This window comes from Mastigoproctus giganteus, chromosome 11 (genome assembly GCF_048544385.1).
Source record: "Mastigoproctus giganteus isolate SK-2022 chromosome 11, ASM4854438v1, whole genome shotgun sequence".
NCBI lineage: Eukaryota > Metazoa > Arthropoda > Arachnida > Uropygi > Thelyphonidae > Mastigoproctus > Mastigoproctus giganteus.
Window position 1 is genome coordinate 143641315 of NC_143585.1, and position 21266 is coordinate 143662580.

The 21266-nt window shown below is 37.5% G+C and overlaps 1 protein-coding gene across 1 annotated transcript in view; it reads right to left on the bottom strand.

Moving 5' to 3' along the window:
• The window catches only part of LOC150078492 (transcriptional regulator protein Pur-beta-like), a 247945-nt gene that overhangs the window by 96529 nt on the left and 130150 nt on the right, over positions 1-21266 (bottom strand). The window contains exon 6 of the mRNA XM_090384653.1: positions 11465-11583. Within this exon, the coding sequence (XP_090240779.1) occupies positions 11465-11583 (119 nt within the window). The remainder of the gene's footprint in view (positions 1-11464; positions 11584-21266) is intronic.

Sequence of the window (21266 nt, forward strand, 5' to 3'; positions counted from 1 at the left end):
TACACCAATGCTAGGTGTTTAGTAAATAAATTTGATGAGTTTGAGGTGCTGGTCAAGACATCAAAGGCAGATATCATTTGGATATCAAGAGATGTGGTATCACACAGACATAAGGAATGCAGAATTGGAATTTGGGGAGTACAGTGTGTATACAGAAAGGATAGACGGGATAGGAAGATAGAAGGGGTTATATGCTGTTAGTTAAGAAACAAAATCTAAGGAAGTGCATCCAGCTGACACAGGTGGATAGTGTAACGTTGAGTCAGTTTGATGTGACATTCCTTGGCGGATAAAATGGCAGAAGTATATGCTGTTACGACTGGAGGTTGGCCAAATGACAAGGACTCCTATGAGCTCGGTGAAGTAATAGGTTAGTTAAGCTGTATTTTTCTTATTCATATTTTCATGCCATTTCGTTCAGGATTTTACAATAGGACTAGATTGTGAATTCTTTGGACCAATTATTTAATTTTATTTATTTCCTTTAATTAGACCAGTGCACCTGGCTAAGAAAGGCTCGGCTTACGTGTTTTTTTCGATGTCAGGGGTTATTGTATCTCTCCTGTTATGATGGATAACTAGCCACCGGCATTTTTGTAAAGTTTTTGGAGGGTTCAGGAAATCACTCATAATTGATGTTATGAATAATTTTGTAACACAAAGCAAAACCTTTAGCTGGTGTCGAAGGTTTTGCTTTTGTACCTATTTGTTTAGCTTAGAGAGAAAAACGAATGTATTGAAGAGTAAAATTACATTAAAATTCTTTTATAGCTCTTTCATGGGGTTTAGGCCTAAAGAGCAATATAAGTGAGAAACTGATATAAGCGGACCCCCTTTGGAGATTATTTTAATATTTCATCAATGTTTTATTAAACTTTGGTTTTTCAGTTTTTTTTTTTTTTTTTTGTAGTGCTTATGAAGCACCGATTTATATGTAAACTTATAATCTGCACACCAAATGTTCAGTGCTTTGGCACCTCCAACCTTTTTTTTTTTTGTGTGTGCTATTAAAAAGAATGAGATATGTTATAAAGATTTTATTAAAGTAATAGGTGTTACAAGTGATAAAGTTGTATTAGCATAGTAGTAATATGCTGTCATTAATGAAAGTTTTGCCGACTGGGCTAGCCAGGTGGGTAAAGTGCCTGGCTGGCAACCCAAAGGTTGCAGGTTTGATTCCCGCCTCGGGCTTGGATCAAAGTACTGCAAAAACCTTGGGAGGTGCATTATGGCCACAGAAGCCTATGCGCCAACAACTACCAAAAAAAAAAAAAAAATGAAATTTTTAGGGATGCTGTTTTGAACACTCACCCAAAAAAGACACTGATTACTATACCACTAGGGAAAATAGACAAAATATGTTGAATTAAAAAAATAACCCAGCTGAGGAGAACTTGTAAATGCACTGACTCTGAGTTGCAAAGAGCTGCCTTTCCACCTTTAAAGCTTCAAATTAAATAGGAAATAACAGAATTAAACCAATTGCACTGTAAACAATTCCGAGAATTGTATTGAATATCATCCCTCTCTCAGCCAAAAATCAAGGATCAGGTAATTTAAATTAAATGTTTATTCCTTCTTTGGGATCTTAAAAAACCTGATCTAATAGAAGTGGGAAAGAAACAGTGAATGAAAAACACCTAGGAGTAATTGCATAGCCTGAAATAAAGTTCTTTGAGCAGCAGTGCAGACAAACTGCTAGTACAGTTTGTGGGGCCTTGCTAGTGATATACATGGATTTTGCCAGCAGGGACAAGGTGATCATCCCATTGTATAAGGCAATTGTTATGATGCATCTTAGTACAGCATACAGGTCTGAAAGCATAATTTTAGGAAGGAGGTGGATTTATTGTAGTGGAAGTAAAGAAGAGCAATAAGACTAGTCAGAGACTCAGAAGTTACTTTTATCAAGAAAGGCTTCATTTCTGCAGATTGCAGAGCCTAGAAACTAGGCATCAGTTGAGGTGTTTAAGATAGAGTGATTAAATGCTGAGGATCCTTACTTTTACTTGGACAGTAGAATTAATGGTGCAAAAATTTAAAGTGAAAAAAAGGATGTCTGCAGTATAGATTTGACAGTTTGCTTTCAGCCAGTTAATTGATTGTTGAAACAAACTTCTATCTGATGTGGAAGCAGGTAATTTAAATAAATTTAAGTAACAATTAGACATTATTAGAATAGATTTTACAGACAAGGTGCTTTTTTTTTTTTTTTTTTTTTTTTGTTGCTGTACTTGCCCCCTGCATCATTTGTCACTACTAATACTACTAAAATGCTAGTCTTTTAAAATGGAGTGCTACAGACATTAAAAAATACATGGTATTTCATAGGATTAGCTGTGCAGCCAGAAGAAAACCTTTAAAAGCAGGAAAATGCTATAAGTGAGAATGTTATAATGGGAGTTTACCATATTCATATCGTTTGAAAGACAGGATTATTAATCACAGTAACTGACAGATGATACAAAGTTTGGCAGGGTTCTTAATGACAGTAATGACGGTATGCTGCTGAAACAGGATATAGAAAAGTTGGGCAGACGGACTGAGAGGTGGCAACATTGACAAATGCTAATTACTGCATGTGGGTAGCAGTAATGTACCAAATGTGCAGTCCTACACTCAGGGTGGTGGAGAATAAAAATGAACTGGAGTAATTGTGCCGCAAGATATGAAGTTTCCTGGGCAGGGCAGATATGCTGCCAGAGCAGCTCATGGTGACTTGTCAATGATATACAGGAATTTGCTAACAGGGATAAGGAAGTCATGATCCTCTTGTATAAGGCAATGGTCAGGCCACACCTTGATTACTGCATTCTTGTCTGGAGGCATTTTAGGAACGATGTAGAGTTGCTGAATGAGTACGGAGAAGGGCAACACAGGGTTCTTACCAAGAAAAGCTTGAGTTCTGTAAATTTCAGCATCTGGAGACTAGGCACCTGTGAGTTGATCTAATTGAGGTGTATAAGGCCTTGGTTTGAGCAAGCCCGATGCTGTTGGTATTCTTCTTCTTCTTGCTCAGATTACGCACCTGATGGAGCATAAATTCAAATTGAGAAAAGATAGTTGTGGAATAGATGTGTGGAAATTTGCTTTTAGCCAGTGGGTGGTTGATTGCTGGAACAAACTTCCATCGGTTGTTGTAGAAGTTAATAACTTAGATAATAATTTCAAGGATGAACTGGACAAACTTTTGGAGCGAATGGATGGGTGAAATGGGAATTTTTATTATTATTTTTTTGTTTTGGCTGATGCTGTATAAGCTTGCTTTCTTGCATCATATGCTTCTGCTAATGCTATAAGTACTGGGAAAGCAAAATTGAGAGTAGGAGTATGTTATAGCCCTAAAGACTGATGAGTACAATGAACAACTGTACAGAGAAATACAGGCCAGTAAATCAGATTATCTTATAATGGAAGTAACAGTAACGGTAATAGCTTATAATGAGTAGTATAGGTTGGTATATGGCCAAGTTTTGCAGCTCCCACGAATGCTAAGTTTTTAACTATATTTAGCCAGTTTATTGATTTAATTGTTAGATAAAATTATTTTCTATATGTAGCTTATAGGCTAGTCAAACTCCGTGGTTTATTTTGAATTTAGATATTGTGATTTTGAAAGTAATTAATACTTTGTGTCCGTAGATTTACAGTTTGTAACTAGCCACCATTGTTATACAATACAACGTGTACCCCAAACTAGATAGCGTAAGGTTTAACAGAAAACTAGATAGCAAGTACAGTAGTATCAATTAATCAATAAAATTTACTAATCTTATTAAATTTCATTGTCAATTAAATGGTACTTTTTTAACTAAATACATATAACGACCTAGTTTTTACAAACGTAACATTATAAATTAATAAATATAACTTGACAGGAGATAAGAAAGTCATAACATAACTCGGAGATAATATTCGATACTGAAATACATATATATAGTCTTATAACTGCATTGGGATATAAGTTTAGAGTTATATATATATATATTTTTTTTTTTGTTTTTTTTTTGATTTGGTAGTTGTTGGCGCATCGGCTTCTGTGGCCATATTGCACCTCCCAAGGTTTTTGCAGTACAGTAAACCCCCGCTATTCGCGGTATCTGTATTCGCGGTTTCGCGTATTCGCGATCGCCGATTTAATATAAAATGAAACCTAAAAAAAATGTGAATTTTAAAGCGCCGTGAATATTTTCCGCCATAAAAAAACATGGGCGTGGCTAAAATTATCTTTCCCGGTCAAAACAGCGCTCAGTGGGTGGGGGGAGAGGGGTGACAAAATCGCCAGCGTCGATGTTTCTCGCTAATCCTTGTTCAGTATGTGTTATGCGCTTGTCATGGAAGGTTTCGTCGTTTGCTTTTAATTTATATGCTTATAAATTGAATAAATTTATCAATTTATAAATTGATATGCTTACAAAAATGATAAATCTACCGTTTTGCAGTGTAAAACAGACTTTTTCGAGTGTGTTAACGGAAGAAAGTGACTTTATTGTGGACAAGTTCTTTCTAACCCCTACAAAAATATGGCTACAAATAACAAGAGAAATGTGAAAATATCAAAGAAGGTGATGACATTAGCGAATAAAATTGAGTTATTAGACAAAATTTCTAATGGTGAAAGTGTCTCCTCAGTGGCAAAACATTATAAAATCAATGAGTCAACGGTACGATCAATCAAAAAATTGGAAGAAAAAATCCGCCGTAGTGTCCGTGAAAACGCGCTAATTGCTTCAAAAATTTGCTCTGTAACTCGTGATGTTAAATTATAAAAAATGGAAAAAGCTTTAAATCTGTGGATAGAAGACCGAACTCAAAATAAAATTCCGTTAAGTTCACTCATCATTCGTGAAAAGGCAAAAAACTCTTTTATCAACACTTTGGAGAAACTGGTGATAGCACTGGCGGGATAAGTTTTTTTAGCTAGCAAAGACGCTGGTTTGAAATTTCTAATAAATATTACATTTAATATTAAATTGTTTCTTATTTTCATTTCGATGCCATATGCTTGCATTTCACTATGTACTGTCTATGTACATAGTCATTATGAAGGTACATATAATACATACATAGACAAAATTTTAGACTAGTTTTTCTTATACATTTCATACTTTGGAACGGAACCCCTTTATTACTATGGGAGCCATAACTCAGTACTGTATTCGCGTTTTCAGTATTCGCGACATTTCTCAGGAACGTAACCCCCGCGAATAGCGGGGGTTTACTGTACTTTGATCCAAGCCCGAGGCGGGAATCAAACCTGCGACCTTTGGGTTGCCGGGCAGGTACTTTACCCACTCGGCTAGGCCGGTCGGCTTTATATTTTGTATTGGTATTTTATTTGAAATTGAATAGAAATCATGACTGAGACCAGAGCAGTAAAGCAAAAGGCTCAAACTAATGGGAGTGCTATGGCTCAGGGGAGAACTGAGAAGGGTGGTTGTCCTCTGAATCACAGCCTTTTGAAATGCACTGCTTGTTTGATGTTTGTGAAGCAATCACAAACGGGACATGATATTGCCAAGGGGAATGTCTTTGTGGGTGCACGAGGTAAGGAGTGTGAGGAACTCAGGTGCCAACTCAGCGTTGTTATGGGCCTATACGAGAGCTTGAAGTACAGGGTGGATGCCCTCAAAGGATTTAAACTGAGGAGACCATCAACCTCTCAGCTGGCCACATCAATGACAGTGCTTGCACTTGAACATCATGCAACACAGCGGCAACCCCAAAGGCAGAATGCACTGGACCTAAATGAACTAGTTGGTGTCGGTGACTATTGTAAGGGAAATGAGGAACATATTGTGCAAAAAGGATAGGTGGAACAGGACCAGGGTATGTCTGCCAAGGACAAAGGTTGATGACATTGTAGAGCAGATATCATCTTTTAAGGGCACAAAGGGTGATATTGTTGTAACACTAGCACTGATATTAAGAGTAGGAGACCTGCAGAATTACTTAACAAGAACAGGTCAATGTTGAAAAAAAGCCATGAGTTAGGGTTGAATTTGAAAGTGTCTGCAATTCTGCCTAGATATGATAGGCAATCAATTCGGCCCTGGAGAGATTGTGCAAGACTCAAGGGGTAGAATTTTTCTCAGTCTGGTCTGTGCTTGTTAACAGGAGAGACTGCTTCTACAGGGATGGGACACACTTAAATAGAAAGGGTGCAAGAATATTTGCTGATGCTATCGAGGCAGAGTTAGGCGGGTTGGAAAACTGCTAGCTTGGGGGGGATACATAGACTAATAGATTAACAGTAGCTGCTGGCAGAGATGAAAGTGATTCTTGCACTGTTTCTATTGAAATGTAATTGAGCAGCAGCCTGGAAAGCAAGGCAATGGGGATTACCAGGACTGCTGGGAGTCATAGTGGAAGAAGTAAATACATGGGCTGTGTTAGGGTAACTAAGAGTAGAAACAGGTCCATGTATACTTGCATGTACATCAATGCTAGGACTTTAGTTAATGATGAGTTTGAAGTGCTAATGAAGACATCAGAGGAAGGTATTGTTGGGATATCAGAGACGTGGTTTCATAAAGACATAAGCAGTGCGGAATTGGAATTTGGGGAGTACAATGTGTATAGAAAGGATAGAGAGAACAGGAAGGAAGGAGGGGATATGCAGTTAGTTAAGAAACACATAAAATCTAATCAAGTGCATCCAATTGATGTTGGGGGAAAATGCAATGTTGAGCTGTTTGGTGTGACATAAGCACTGGGAAAGGACAAATGAGAGTAGATGTGTGTTACAGGCCTAATGAATCTGACAAGTATAATGAGCAATTGGGCCGAGAAATAGAGAGGGCCTGTAAATCAGAGTGTCTTATAATGGGACTGGAACTTGTGGGTTGGTCACTAGCAAACTAGCAAAGCTTTTGTGGATTTATTGGATGATTGTTTTCAACAGCAGCATGTTCGGGAGGCAACTAAAGGGAGTAATACTTTTGATCTGATTATCAGTAGTGATTCTTCATGCATTAATAATCTGCAGATAAAGGAACCACTAGGTGGCAGTGATCACAGTGTGCTGAAGTGGGATTTACTCAAAGAGGTAACTACCATCAAGGGTAGTAGTAGTAGTGGCATGTGATGCAAGAAAGCAAGTTTACGAGCTTATGCAGCATCAGCCATAAAAAAAAAAAAAAAAAATTTTACAAAATAATTCCCTCTAAATGTTTGTCCAGTTCCTCCTTATATTAATATAACCTATGAACTTCCACAACAACAGATGGACGTTTTCTCCAGCAATTAACCACCCACTGGCTAAACGCAAATTTCCGCACATCTATTGTACATCTGTCTTTCCTCAATTTGAATTTATGCCCCCTTAGGTTCGTAATCTGAACAAGTTGAAGAATCCCATCAGAATTCAGCGTGTTCAACCCATTAAAGGCCTAATACACCTCAATCAGATCACCGCGCAGGTGCCTAGTCTCCAGACACTGCAATTTGCAGAACTTAAGCCTCTCTTGGTAAGAGGATCCCGATCTCTTCATTCCCCTCACTAGTCTTGTTGCCCTTCTCTGTACATGCTCAAGCAAATCTACGTCCTTTTGCAAATTACAGTGTCTGGAGACTAGGCACCAGCGAGGTGATCTGATAGAGGTGTATAAAGCCTTGAATGGTTTAAGCATGCTCAATGCTGATGGGATTCTTCCTCTAGCTCAGAAAAATCACCTGAGAGGGCATAAATTCAAATTGAGGAAAGACAGATGTAGGATAGACGTGCGGAAATTTGCCTTTAGCCAGCGGGTGGTTGGTTGGTGGAACAGACTTCCATCCCTTGTGGTGGAGGTTGATAGCCTAAATAAGTTTAAGGCTCAGCTGGACAGGTATTTTGAACAAACAGAGGGGTGAAGTGGAATTGGGTTTTTTTTTTTTGGCTGATGCTGCATAAGCTTGCTTTCTTGCATCAAATGCCGCTACTAATGCTAATGCTAATTTCTCCTCTACTTTCTTCTCAGTTATTACAAAATCATTAAGCACCTTGCTACAATTTGATAACCTTCTGGCATTTTCAAACCTGAATAACTTCTCACATGTGAATGTAGATGCAAAATACTTATTCAGGTTGTTTGCTATCTGAGCAGGATCATCAACAGTCGAACCATTGATATCAAGTCGACCAATCAGATTCATCCCCTTCCTTTTAGATGTTTGTTTGTTATTTGCTTTTTAGGAGCAAAAACCTAAGGCCATATTGCTCCGGGATATGCAGTGGTTATTCCCTGACCTTTCCACATCCTCCGTATTTGGTGGTCACAGGCTCGAACCCCGGTCTAATCAAGAAGCGTGTGCTACGTGCTGCTGCTCCTTCCCACCTGGCTACAGAGGCGCCCCTTCCTTTTAGAGTTTATTATTATTAGCTATATGGTGCAAGAAAGCCTGAGGCTTATGCTGCACCAGCCAAAAAAAAATATTCCCGATTTACCCTGAGAGAGAGTAGTAGAAGGGAATCACCAAAAAGAGAAGAATGATGAAATCCAGCTCAGGACCCTGGGTGTGCCAAGCTCATACTCAACCTGATGTGAGCCTCCGGAGTTAACTATATAAGTAAATAAATCCTTGCCATTTTTCTTAGCATCCTTTACCAAAGATTTCTCGTAATCTGCCTTTGCCTGCCTAACCTCCTTTGTGACTTGATTAAAGACTAGCTTATATCTGCCATAGGCTTCTGTGTGCATGATAATTTATATACATCCCATGCAGTTTTCTTCTCTACAATGAGTCTCGTTATCTCATTTGACAACCATTTAGGCCTGAACCTTGAAAAATATTTCTTAATAGGTATGAAACTTTTAGTTGCTTCCATGATTACATCCTTGAATGCTTCCCACTTAGAATTTGCAGTTGGTAACATCATCAGTTGATCCCACTACACAGAATTTAAAAACTGTCTGAGACTACTGCAGTCACCTTTAGGGAAGCAAAAACCCTTTCCTTTACCCCCGATGGTAATTATATCTTTAAGTAAATCCCACATCAGTACACTCTGATCACTGTCACCTAGTGGTTCCTTTATCTGCAAATTCCTAATACACGAATGATCACTGCTGATTACCAGATCAAGAGTATTACCCTCTCTGGTTGCCTTTCAAACATGCTGCTGCAGAAAACAATCATCCAATAAATCCGAAAAAGTCTTACTAGTGTGCAAGTGACCAACCCACAAGTTCCAGTCAAAAGCTGGGAAGTTAAAAATCACCCATTATAAGACATTCTGATTTACTAGTCCACTTTACTTCTCAGTACAACTGTTCATTGTACTCATTCGAGTCCTTAGGCCTATAACACACTCCTACTCTTATTTTTGCTTTTGCAGTGCTTATGTCACACCAAACACTGAACAGTGCACTGTTCATCTATATCAACTGGGTGCACTTCTTTTGATTTTATGTTTTTCTTAATTAACAGCATAACACCTCCTCCCTTTCTATCCTGTCTATCCTTTCTGTACACATTGTACTCACCAAATTCCAGTTCTGCATTCCTTATATCTGTGTGACACCACGTCTCTGCTATCCCAACAATATCTGCCTTTGATGTCTTGACCAACAGTTCAAATTCATAAAATTTATTTACTATACTTCTAGCATTGGTATACATGCAAGCATACACGCTTCTATTCCTATTCCTAGTTATCCTAAACCATCCCACAGAGTGGGTTGGGCAAGCTGAATGCTGATGGGATAAGAACCTGAGGGGGCACAGTTTCTAATTGAGGAAAGATAGTTGTAGAATAGAGGTGCAGAAATTTGCCTTTTGCCAGTGGTGGAACAGGCTTCCATCTTTTGTTGTGGAAGCTAATAGCATAAATAAATTTAAGGCTGAGCTGGACAGGCAATTTGGAACAATTGGAGGGGTGAAATGGAAGTTTTTTTTTGTTTTTTTTGTTTTGGCTGATGCTGCATATGCTCGCTTTTTTTGCATCGTGTGTGTCTCTACTAATGCTAATCATGAATCATAATTGAAATAATCAAATATTGTTTTTTCATAATCAATTATATGGAAATTAGGTTATGATAAAGGCTTGATGTAGCTGAGTGGTCAGGAGTGCGAGTGCAGTAGCACATGCTCTTCGAGTGTCCGGGGTTCAAGCCCTTCACTGCTAAATACAATATACATTTCTATTGACTGATTTATTGTAAACTCCACTGACTGGTGGTCGTGCTGGAGTATAAACAAGAACATTTCTTAGGCCTGACGTAGCTGAGTGGTCAATAGTTCGAGTGCAGTAATACACGCTCTTTGAGTGGACCAGGGCTCAAGCCCGTGACTGCTAAATATGATTTACATTTGTATGAGTTATTGTAAACTCCACTAACTTGGTGGTCATGTCGAAGTATAAACAAGAACATAATAGATTATTTTTGAGAGAAAGAGAAAGCAAATTATTGCCCTAGTGAGAAAAGTACTGTCATTAAGTTTTGATAACATCAGATTGAATACCTCCAATGTCTTCTCTTTGTTTTTTCTTCAGTTTTCAACTATGCTGATTTCATAATCAACTAATATGCATATAATTTATTATGAAAATGCTATACATAATGGAGGCATATGATTCATGGTTGACTCGATAGAGGAAAAAAAGGAAAATGCATGGACAAAACAGTAAAAGAACTTGCCTAACTGACAGTGTAGTTAGGTAAGCACCTTTACTACTTTGTCCATATATTTTCCTTTTGTTCCTCTGTCAAGTCAAGTGTGAACCACATGTCTGCATTATGTGTCCACATCCATATTTATCTCCTTTTGGCTTTTATATTTCAAATTCTTAATTTTATTGAAAAATTCCTTTTTTAATGGTACTTTGCTTTGGAAAGTGCTTTGCATTAGAAACAGAGGCGCTATATTGTTTTCTTTTTGTGCAATTCTGATGCACAAAAATACAAGGTTGGTTGACTCATGATTACAATACAGATTGTGCGATATGTGACAATATATTTATCTATTTTTATTTGTACATTTGTGTATAATTTTTTTTTATAGTGTAATTTCTTTCTTTCATTTCTTTACTCTATATAATTATTCACTCTGTTCCTGTCTTTACTCTTTTTTCTATATTTCTTTGCTCTTTTAATATCATTTATATTCATTATGGTCATTGGGTACTTTCTGTCTATCAGTGGCCCTTGTCCATAAATATCTTTTCACTTTTTTCATTTTCACTTTCTTCTGTTTCCCCTTTATGCATAAGGTGTGATCAAAGTGTTCAGGGACTAAACTAAATTTTGGGAAATGATGAGGCTTACCAGCTTTTTCGAAGTAGTCTCCTTCACAATGTATCCACCAATATGCTAATAGTTAATAGGGAAAAGGCTTGCTGTTAAATGTACATTTAAAAAAATTAAAAGCTAAACCTAACAGATATCATCTTGTTATTTTTAGGTGAAAAATGCAACAGAAATGAAAACCACAAAATTTAAAGCTGCATAAGTGGCATGCAAAACATGCTAAAAAAACTTACTCTTAAAAATCTGCCACGTGAATTTTCTTTCAAATCCAGATAATAACGTCGATTATCTTTAACCATTATTTCACTTTTTAACTTTCCATCATCTGGTACATTATCTGGATTTGGCGGACCTGAAATTTTGATTATGCCCGATTCATTTGTAAGCAAGGTGTTAATAAAAATGAAGAACAGTATAATTGAGTTACACATTACACATAATTTCCCTTATATAGTAATGTTATTACTAGAGCTAAATGCATATTAATACAGCATCATCATAGTATTAATAATGACAAAAATAACAAATTAAATATTAGATTAATGCCATATATAACATTAATCTTATATTATACTAAATAGGTATCACTAATAAAGCAGCCAGCCTAACAGTAGTAGTTAATGGCCTCATTTATTTCCACAACACTTATTTATTAATTAAATAAGCATATGTTTATACTCATTTAATTTTATTTAAAATAAATTACACTCAAAAATGTTTAAAAATGTGAATGTGTGTTTTTTTATTTTGTTTTTTAATGCAAACAAGTAAATCAATTTTAGATGTGGATTCCAAATTTTTCATCAATTTTGCTCTAACACATCAATGAAAAAAAAAATGTACTGACTATAGTAATATACAGGAACCCCCATATAACACAGTTTCGCTCTAACACGATTGATAAATTGCGGCAATCCTCGCACAACACGGTATTTATATAACACGGTTTCGCTCAAACACAGAGAATTTCGGTAAACCTTGCATAACAGGGTATTTTTTAGCTTTTGTGCAGGGAAAACCTTGCTATTATGTTGGATGTAATTTTTCAACTTTTCCACTTTTTGAATCCCTGCTGTTGACTCGCTAGTCAAAAAAAAAAAAAAAAAAAAAAAAAGGCAAAGGTAAAGAAAGCCAACACGAAAACGATGAGAAACGTCGAATACCTTAAACGGAAAATTAGTTTCCCGATACGGCACTCTAGCACTGCTTGCTTGGCAAACAGACAGGAGGAGTTATCGGTCTGGAGCAAAGTTGAGAACGATATATTGATTGACAAGTAGGCATGGCAAACATGTACTGATTGATGTGCAAACACAACACATGATAACATTGGTTTAGTATCACATTAGTAGCACTCAGAAGCACTAATGGTAACTTGACCTAATCGCACATAACCTAATGAACACTTTCCATAATGGTGAAAAAAGGTCAGGTTACCTCCACTTGAATCCCATGGGAACTTGAACCCCTCCCAAAATGGAGGAGGTAACCCAACCTTTTTTCTTTAGAATCATGGGTGGACTAGCGCATAAATTGTTTATTAACAAAATATTAATTGTTTATTACTGTACTTATATTTTTCAAGACACTCGTGCGGATACACACATATCAATCAACACCTCAATAGCTATTCAAAATATATATATATAAAGAATCTTTCTTCCTTTTCCTATTATTTCCTAACCTAACATTTGAGGTTAGGTCATGAAATATAAGGAAACCTTTTCTGTTATTTCCTAACCTACCATTTAAGGTCAGGTTATGAAATATAACGAAAAATAAAGAAACCTTTTCCTTTTTTTCGTAACCAAACCTAAATCAACAATATAGTAAAAACACTCACGAACTCCAAAAATCTGCTGTTAATAATCAGAAAAAAACATAATAAAGAACATAAAAATGAACAGAACGATACTTTTATTAATTTAGTTTTCATCAAAAAATCAACCAACATTTTATTTTCCTTACAAATTTCTTCCATCTTTAAAAGATTCATCGCTGCTATTACCTGTTTACCATTCATCACAAACTGTTATGCACCGTTCTTTACTCACAAATACACATTTGTGAGTAAAGACTGAGTATGGACTTGGCACACCCAGAGTCCTGAGCTGGATATCATCATTTCTTTTCTTTCTTGGTGATTCCTTTCTACTTCTGACTCTCTCTTGTTCTCTCTCTTTCTCTCTCTCTCACAGGGTAATTCAGAAATTTTTTTTTTTTTTTTGTTAGCTGGTGCAGCATAAGCCTTAGGCTTCCTTGCACCATATGGCTAATAATAATAATAACATTATAATGCCAACCAATGACTATACAGTAGCTTGTCATCTGTCACACCCACCACCAATCATTTCATCGTTTGCCACGCCTACCTGTCAATCAATATATCCTTCTCGGTTTTGGCACCAGACTAATAACACCTAACGTCTGTTTACCGAGCGAGCAGCGCTAGAGTTTGGTATTGGGAAACTAATTTTCTGCACAAGTTATCTGACGTTTCTCGTTGTTCTCATGTTGGCTTTCTTTACCTTAGCAAAAAATATATATATATATATTGAGAAATCCCTATATTTTTTTTGTTGGGAAATTCCCATGTTACATTCTGTGCTATTGAACTTGTGGAAAAATCTAGATTTCAAAGTTTTATTACTATTGGATAGCACAGCAGGCCATCCAAAAGATTTAAGTCATCCACACATTGAAGTTATGTTCCTACCGCCACAGTTGTAATGGGTTAATACAACTTCCTTCATTCAACTATTTAAAGCTCATTCCATCAGAAAATCGTTACAATGGATTTTGGAAAAAATTGATTCCCAATCTATTGAAGTAATGGAGGCTTGGAAATATTTCTCAATTGTGGACTGTATCAGAATCATAGCTTTATCGCTGAAAGAAGTAAAACCGTCAACGTTAAATGCGTGTGAAAAAATGTACGGCCAGAGTCAGTTCATTCAGGAAATATGATTGAATGGGCAGAAAATGGAATTGGTGCAATAGTAGAAATTGTTACGTCGGTAGGAGGGGGAAGGTTTTGATGATATGCCTATTGAAGCCCTAGTGGGTAGCACAGTTAACAGAATCGTCCTCCTCCCCACACTGGCTGGAAAAGACCTGCGTTCGAATCACGTTGATGAAGGGAGGAATTTTTATGGGTCAGGAAGTTGGGCTTGGGCAGCATGGTTTTTTCCCTCCTGGAAACTCAGGTTTTTCATCCAGTAAAATAGAAAATCAACCTGAGGACACATGCAATTTATAGACAATATACACAGAGTAACATGGCCTTAGTCACTGATGCTCCTAAAAAAATAAAGATATGATTACTGAAGGCATTCAAGAATTACTGGTAGAAAAAGAAGCTGGCATAGCAAATTTGATGTAAATGGCATCGGAGGTAAAATCAAATCAATTCAGATGATGATATCGCAGATGTAAATTCTACACTAAAAAGCATAGGGGAAGGCATAAAGTTTGCTGAGCAATTAGAATCTTGTTTTTTGAATGCAGATTTTTAAATGAAAAGAGCCCCCAAAGTTCAAAAGGGAGCTTCAAAAATGCACTTCATATGACGAAATTCACAAAGATTTATCAAACAAAAGCAAACAAACCCAGATTACTGATTTTTTTTAAAGAGAACAGAAGATACACAAAATCTAGAATAGTGTATTTTTGTTAGCTTTTGGAACGTAACCACCCCTTTTGTACTTTTTCTTAGTACCGCATAACACGGTTTCGCACAACACGACATTTTACAGGAAACTTTTTTTTTTTTTTTTTTTTTTTTTTTTTTTTTTATGAGAACCCCAAACACAAGAGGTATTGGAACCTATAGTACTTAGTACCGTGCTTGGATTGGAGGTTGAAAAGACGAAAGAAGATAATTGTTGACATTGGACTTGAACTTCTGTAGATTGTAATTTTCAGGAAATACGTATGAAGGAAGGTTGTTCTAGAAAACGGCAGTTGAATGAATAAATAAGGAAGATGAAAAGTTGGTTCTGTGGGTTTGAAGCTGGACAGTAAATGGATGTTGGCTGGTGGCGGCACGTGTTCGGACTGTTTTGAAAGAGAGAGCGGGAATTGTAGAAGCCAATTCAGAAGAACAGTGCCCATGGAAGTATCTGTAGAAGAGGCATGCAGCAGAAACAGTACGTCTATGAGAAAGCGAGTGGAGAGACTCTGTTAGAGATGAATCATTAATTAACCTAACTGCCCTCTTCTGAATGGAATCAAGAAGCCTGAGAGAGGTTTTGGGGGCACCACCCCAGATGTGGGAACAATATTCCATGGCAGGGCGGATTTGCGATTTATACAGAGTGAGCAGCTGTTTGGAAGAAAAGTAACGCCGAGAGTGAAAGAGAAAACCAAGTTTTTTAGATGCAGAGCAAGCAATATTTGTAATGTGCTTGTGCCAAGAGAGATTAGAAGTCAGGGTAATCCCCAAAAGAGATATATCATTTTGCCTAGAAATCGGAGTGTCACTAAAGATAAGCATAGGAGCAGAAGAATCCTTTTTGTGAGATATAAGACAAGACTGAGTTTTAGAAGGGTTGAAATCAACTAAGTTGTCTTTGCCCCACTGGAGAATTACCTGAAGATCAGCATTTAAGGAATTGGCAGCAGATTTTCGAGAACTTGATGCTGATTGAGCAGGACAAGGTTTCTCAAAATGGAAAGTGGAATGCAATGTGCTATCATCGGTAAAACTATGGATAGGATTTCCAGTCAATGGAAGAAGGTCATTAATATTCAAGAGGAAAAGAGTGGGGGAAAGAACTGAACCTTGGGGGACACCGGCATTAGTGGAGAAGTTAGAAGACAGAGAGCCATCTACCATCACCCTCAGTGAGCGATCAGAGAGAAAACTGGATAACCAATTACTAAAAACAGTTGGCAAACCATAAGATGGAAGCTTGTTTAGAAGACCTTTATGCCAAACATGATCAAAAGCCTTTGAGATGTCAAGAGCAACTACTTGTGTTTCACCGAACCTTTCCATTGAATTAGTATTAGGAAATACTAATTTATAGGAAATACTAATTTCCTAGAAAATACTAATTAGGAAATACTAATTAAATAGAATTAGGAAACTAATAACTGTGTTTACGAGGGTTACCTGTATATGTATTTCATGAATGTTCAGTTTTTTTGTCTACATTGTTTTCCCTACAAAGCAGGGGTGCACAACCTGGAGGCATGACTGTTGCCAATTAAGGAATATTGAAAAAGAAATCATACCCAAACATATTACTTTTATCATATCGTGTGGCATTATAGGAACTATAATGTCGTGCCGAACGATAAAATATTGTTTGTCTTATTTCTTTCCAAAATTCTTTAACTGGCAACACTCCTTGTAGTTCAAATACATTTTATTTATACAATAAATAAAATGTAGTTGAACAATCAGGATAACCCTTCTGACCTTATTCTCTGTCTATGATGACTGTTACTGTAACTCTTTGGTCTATTTCATGGATGTGGCATTTTCAGTTAAATGTGCAGACAGTAAAGTGTGAGAGAGAGTTTTCTGTTCTTTATACTGTATGATCTTCATTGTATGAATATGATAAACTATTCAAAACCTATAAATGACATATTTTTCATATTATTCCCTAGGCAAATAGATGGGGGGTTGCACATCATTGTCATCTAAATTTAGAGATTGCGAGTAGGAAAAGGTGCATTCCCCCTACTATAGACAATGGGTACCTGTCTCCCATACAATATCGTGATGATCTACTAAGTCTTCTAGTTCCTCATAGTTTTTATCTTCATTTGGAAGATAGTAACTATAAAGAGCAGATAAATGAAAACTTATCATTAAATGAAAGTTTACTGAAATGCATACTGCTAAGGCTTCTAGGCTGGTTCATAAGGAGCTCAAAACAGTAGGTACAGTCAGTCCTCGTATAACATGTGTATACATTACACGAATTCGATCATACACGATTTATAAATAGGGGAACGATATCTTATAAAACACGAACCAAATTCGCTTATGCACGATTCGCCTTTAGCATTAGAATTAGTAGAGGCATTTGATGCAAGAAAGCAAGCTTATGCAGCATCAGCCAAAAAAAAAAAAAAAAAACCCACTACCACTTCACCCCTCTGTTCGTTCAAAATACCTGTCCAGCTGAGCCTTAAACTTATTTAGGCTATCAACCTCCACCACAAGGGATGGAAGTCTGTTCCACCAACCAACCACCCGCTGGCTAAAGACAAATTTCCGCACGTCTATCCTACATCTGTCTTTCCTCAATTTGAATTTATGCCCTCTCAGGTGATTTTTCTGAGCTAGAGGAAGAATCCCATCAGCATTGAGCATGCTTAAACCATTCAAGGCTTTATACACTTCTATCAGATCACCTCGCTGGTGCCTAGTCTCCAGACACTGTAATTTGCAAAACTTAAGCCTTTCTTCGTAAGAGCACCCCTTTGTTCCATTCACTAATCTTGTTGCCCTTCTCTGTACTCGTTCCAGCAGCTCTACATTCTTCTTGAAATGAGGCCTCCAGACCTGTATACAGTACTCTAGGTGTGGCCTGACCATTGCCTTATACAATGGAATAATCACCTCCTTATCCCTGCTGGAAAAATTCCTGTATATCATTGACAATACTCCATGAGCTACTCTTGCAGCCCGTCTGCACTGCTCAGAGAACTTCATATCTGCCTGCACAAGCACCCCCAAGTCCCTTTCATTCTCTACCACTGTCAGTGTAGTTTCCCATGTGTAGCACTTTACATTTGTCAATGTTAAACTTCATTTGCCACCTCTCAGCCCATCTGCTCAACCTTTCCAGATCCTGTTGCAGCAGCATAGTGTCAGTAGTGTCCTTGACAACCCTGCCAACCTTTATATCATCTGCAAACTTGGACATTAAGCTTGATATACCATCATCAATATCATTTATAAATACAGAAAACAATAATGGACCCAACACTGAGCCCTGAGGGACTCCACTAATAACATTAGTCCACGATGAGCAGTGTCCATTGATTACCACTCTCTGTCTTCTCCCCCTCAACCACCCCTTTATCCATAGCAGCAATTTGCCTCCAATGTCACACTGCTCCAATTTGTGTAGCAGTCTTCCATGTGCAACAGTATCAAAAGCCTTTCTAAGATCCAAGTATATAATATCAAAGTTATTCCCTGCATCCAGTTCTTTTGTGACTGCATCATAGTATCCAATCAAGTTGGTCAGGCAAGACTTCCCCTTAACAAAACCATGCTGTGTCTGAGCTATAACTGAAGTCTTGTCTAAATGATCCTGCAGTGCTTCTTTAACCAGTGCCTCCATTAATTTTCCTGGAACAGAAGTTAAGCTCACAGGTCTATAATTACTTGTGTCAGCCTTTGATCCTCCTTTGTTAATTGGGGTCACATTTGCACATTTCCAGTCTATGGGTACCTCCCCTGAGTCCAAAGAAGCTCTCATAATTATGGCTAAGGGTTTGCTTACTTCCTTTGCTGCCTCCTTTAATATAACTGGATAGATCCCATCCACCCCGGGTGCCTTTCTTGTGTTTATCTTCAACAGTTTCTCCTCCACTTTACTCCCAGTTATTTCAAGATTCTGTAGCTTACTGCTAGAGTTGAATACACCTCTGGCATTCCCCTTGCTGAATAACTCCTCATGTGTGAATGTCGATGCAAAATATTCATTTAGTTTGTTAGGTACCTGAGCAGGATCATCAACAGTTGACCCATCAATATCAAGTGGACCAATCTGATTCATCCCCTTCCTTCTAGAGTTTACATAAGTAAAGAACTCTTTGCTGTTTTTCTTTGCATCCCTTGCCAAGGATTTCTCGTAATCTGCCTTCGCCTGCCTAACCTCCTTTGTAACTTGGTTGCATATCAACTTGTATCTATCATAGGCTTCTGTGTCATGTGTTAATTTGTAAGTGTCCCATGCATTTTGCTTCTCTGCCATATGCCTCATTAGTTCATCTGACATCCATTTTGGCCTAAACCTTGAACAATATTTCTTAGTTGGTATGTAAAGCCTAGTAGCTTCCAAGATAAGTTCTTTGAATGCTTCTCATTTTGAATTTGCTGTTGGTAACATCATCAGTTGGTCCCACTGTATAGAATTTAAATACCGTCTCAGTCCATCATAGTCGCCTTTACGGAAGCAATAACCCTTCCCTTTACCCCTAATGGTAGTTACCTCTTTGAGTAAATCCCACTTCAGCACACTGTGATCACTGCCACCTAGTGGTTCATTTATCTGCAGATTCTTAATGCATGAAGAATCACTGCTGATAATGAAATCAAGAGTATTACTCCCTCTAGTTGCCTCCCGAACATGCTGATGTAGAAAACAATCATCCAATAAATCCACAAAAGCCCCCAAATTCCAGTCAATATCTGGGAAATTAAAATCTCCCATTATAAGACTCTCTGATTTACTGGCCCACTCTATTTCCCTGTACAGTTCCTTATTATACTCATCAGAGTCATTAGGCCTATAGCACACTCCTCTCAATTTTGATCTCCCAATGCTTATGTCACACCAAACTGACTCAACACTGCACTGTCCGGCGATGTCGACTGGCTTCACTTCCTTGGTTTTTATGTGTTTCTTAACTAATAGCATAACCCCTCCCCCCTTCCTATCCTGTCTATCCTTTCTGTAGACATTGTACTCCCCAAATTGCAGTTCTGCATCCCTTATATCTGTGTGACACCACATCTCTGATATCCCAACAATATCTGCCTTTGATGTTTTGAGCAATACCTCAAATTTATTTACTAAACTCCTAGCATTGGTGTACACGCAAGTATACCTGCACCTGTTTCTATTCTTAGCTACCCTAACACAACCCATGTGTTTACTTGTACCGCAATCGCTCCCAGCAGTCTCTGAAATACCATGCATCTTGTTTTTCAGGCCTTTGTGTTTACAAGAAATGGCAGTCGAACGCGGAATAACCTCAACTGAACGCAACACGATAGGAATGATGAGAAGATTCTGAAAATGTGTTTATGTGTTTTATATCAGTGAAGGGGAAACATATTTCACCATAATAACGTAAAAAGCAACACAATTCCAGCTATCGATATAATCGCAAATGCAATTAGATCGAGTTTACTACCAGTTTATAACAGATTCCACTAACAGAAATGCAACTGGAAATTGTTTTTATTGTTTTATGGTAGTAACCCCTAGAAATGTGCTTTAGTAAAATGTGAGGTGTTTAATAGTGTATCTCTGCCTTTACGGTGTTGTTTATTCAGTTGCTACACGCGCACAGCTTTGTTTATGTGTATCAAGCGCGCCTCCTCGTTTTGTAATTGTGCTTTATTCCCTAAAAATGAGTGAAATACTTAAAAAGGTGTGAAAAGAGAGCATCCTGGTGAAGACACTGCAGATTCAGAGAGAAAAAAAAAAAAAAAGCAATATCGATAAACAGAGGCGGACTGGATCAAAAATTCTTACCCAGGAAAATTTATAGTGGCCTCATACTATGGTTTATGGCCAAAATCACACCGGCCTCCGGCCCACCGGGGTTTCCCTGGTAAGGCTTATGGCCAGTCCGCCACTGTTGATAGCGAAAAAATATGAAACTGTGAAACGCTTTGAGCGAAATGAAAGACCATGTGATATTGCACATGCTACAGACCTAAATGAGGCAACACCGAGAATTACAAAGAATGCAGAGAAAATAAAAACAACTTTCATAGAGGGAACAACTCAAAGTGTAATTAAAATCCATTAGATTAAGACAAAGAATTGGAAGAGATGGAATGGTTGTCATCTGTTTGGATAGAAAATCAAACAAAAAACAAGTTTCCTTACGATAGAAGCAAAATCAGTAGCAATATTTTATTAAGTAATAGTAGTAATAAAATACGTAAGTATTTTATTACAAGTATTTATTGTGTTTGGTAATTTTTTGGTTACAAATGTGCGTTCAATCTTGGGTGGTCGGCACCAACCCTATTTTTCCCATAGGGCCTGTTGTTTATATTGCACGATTTTGCATTGCACGAGGGTTTCTAGGAACACAACTATCATG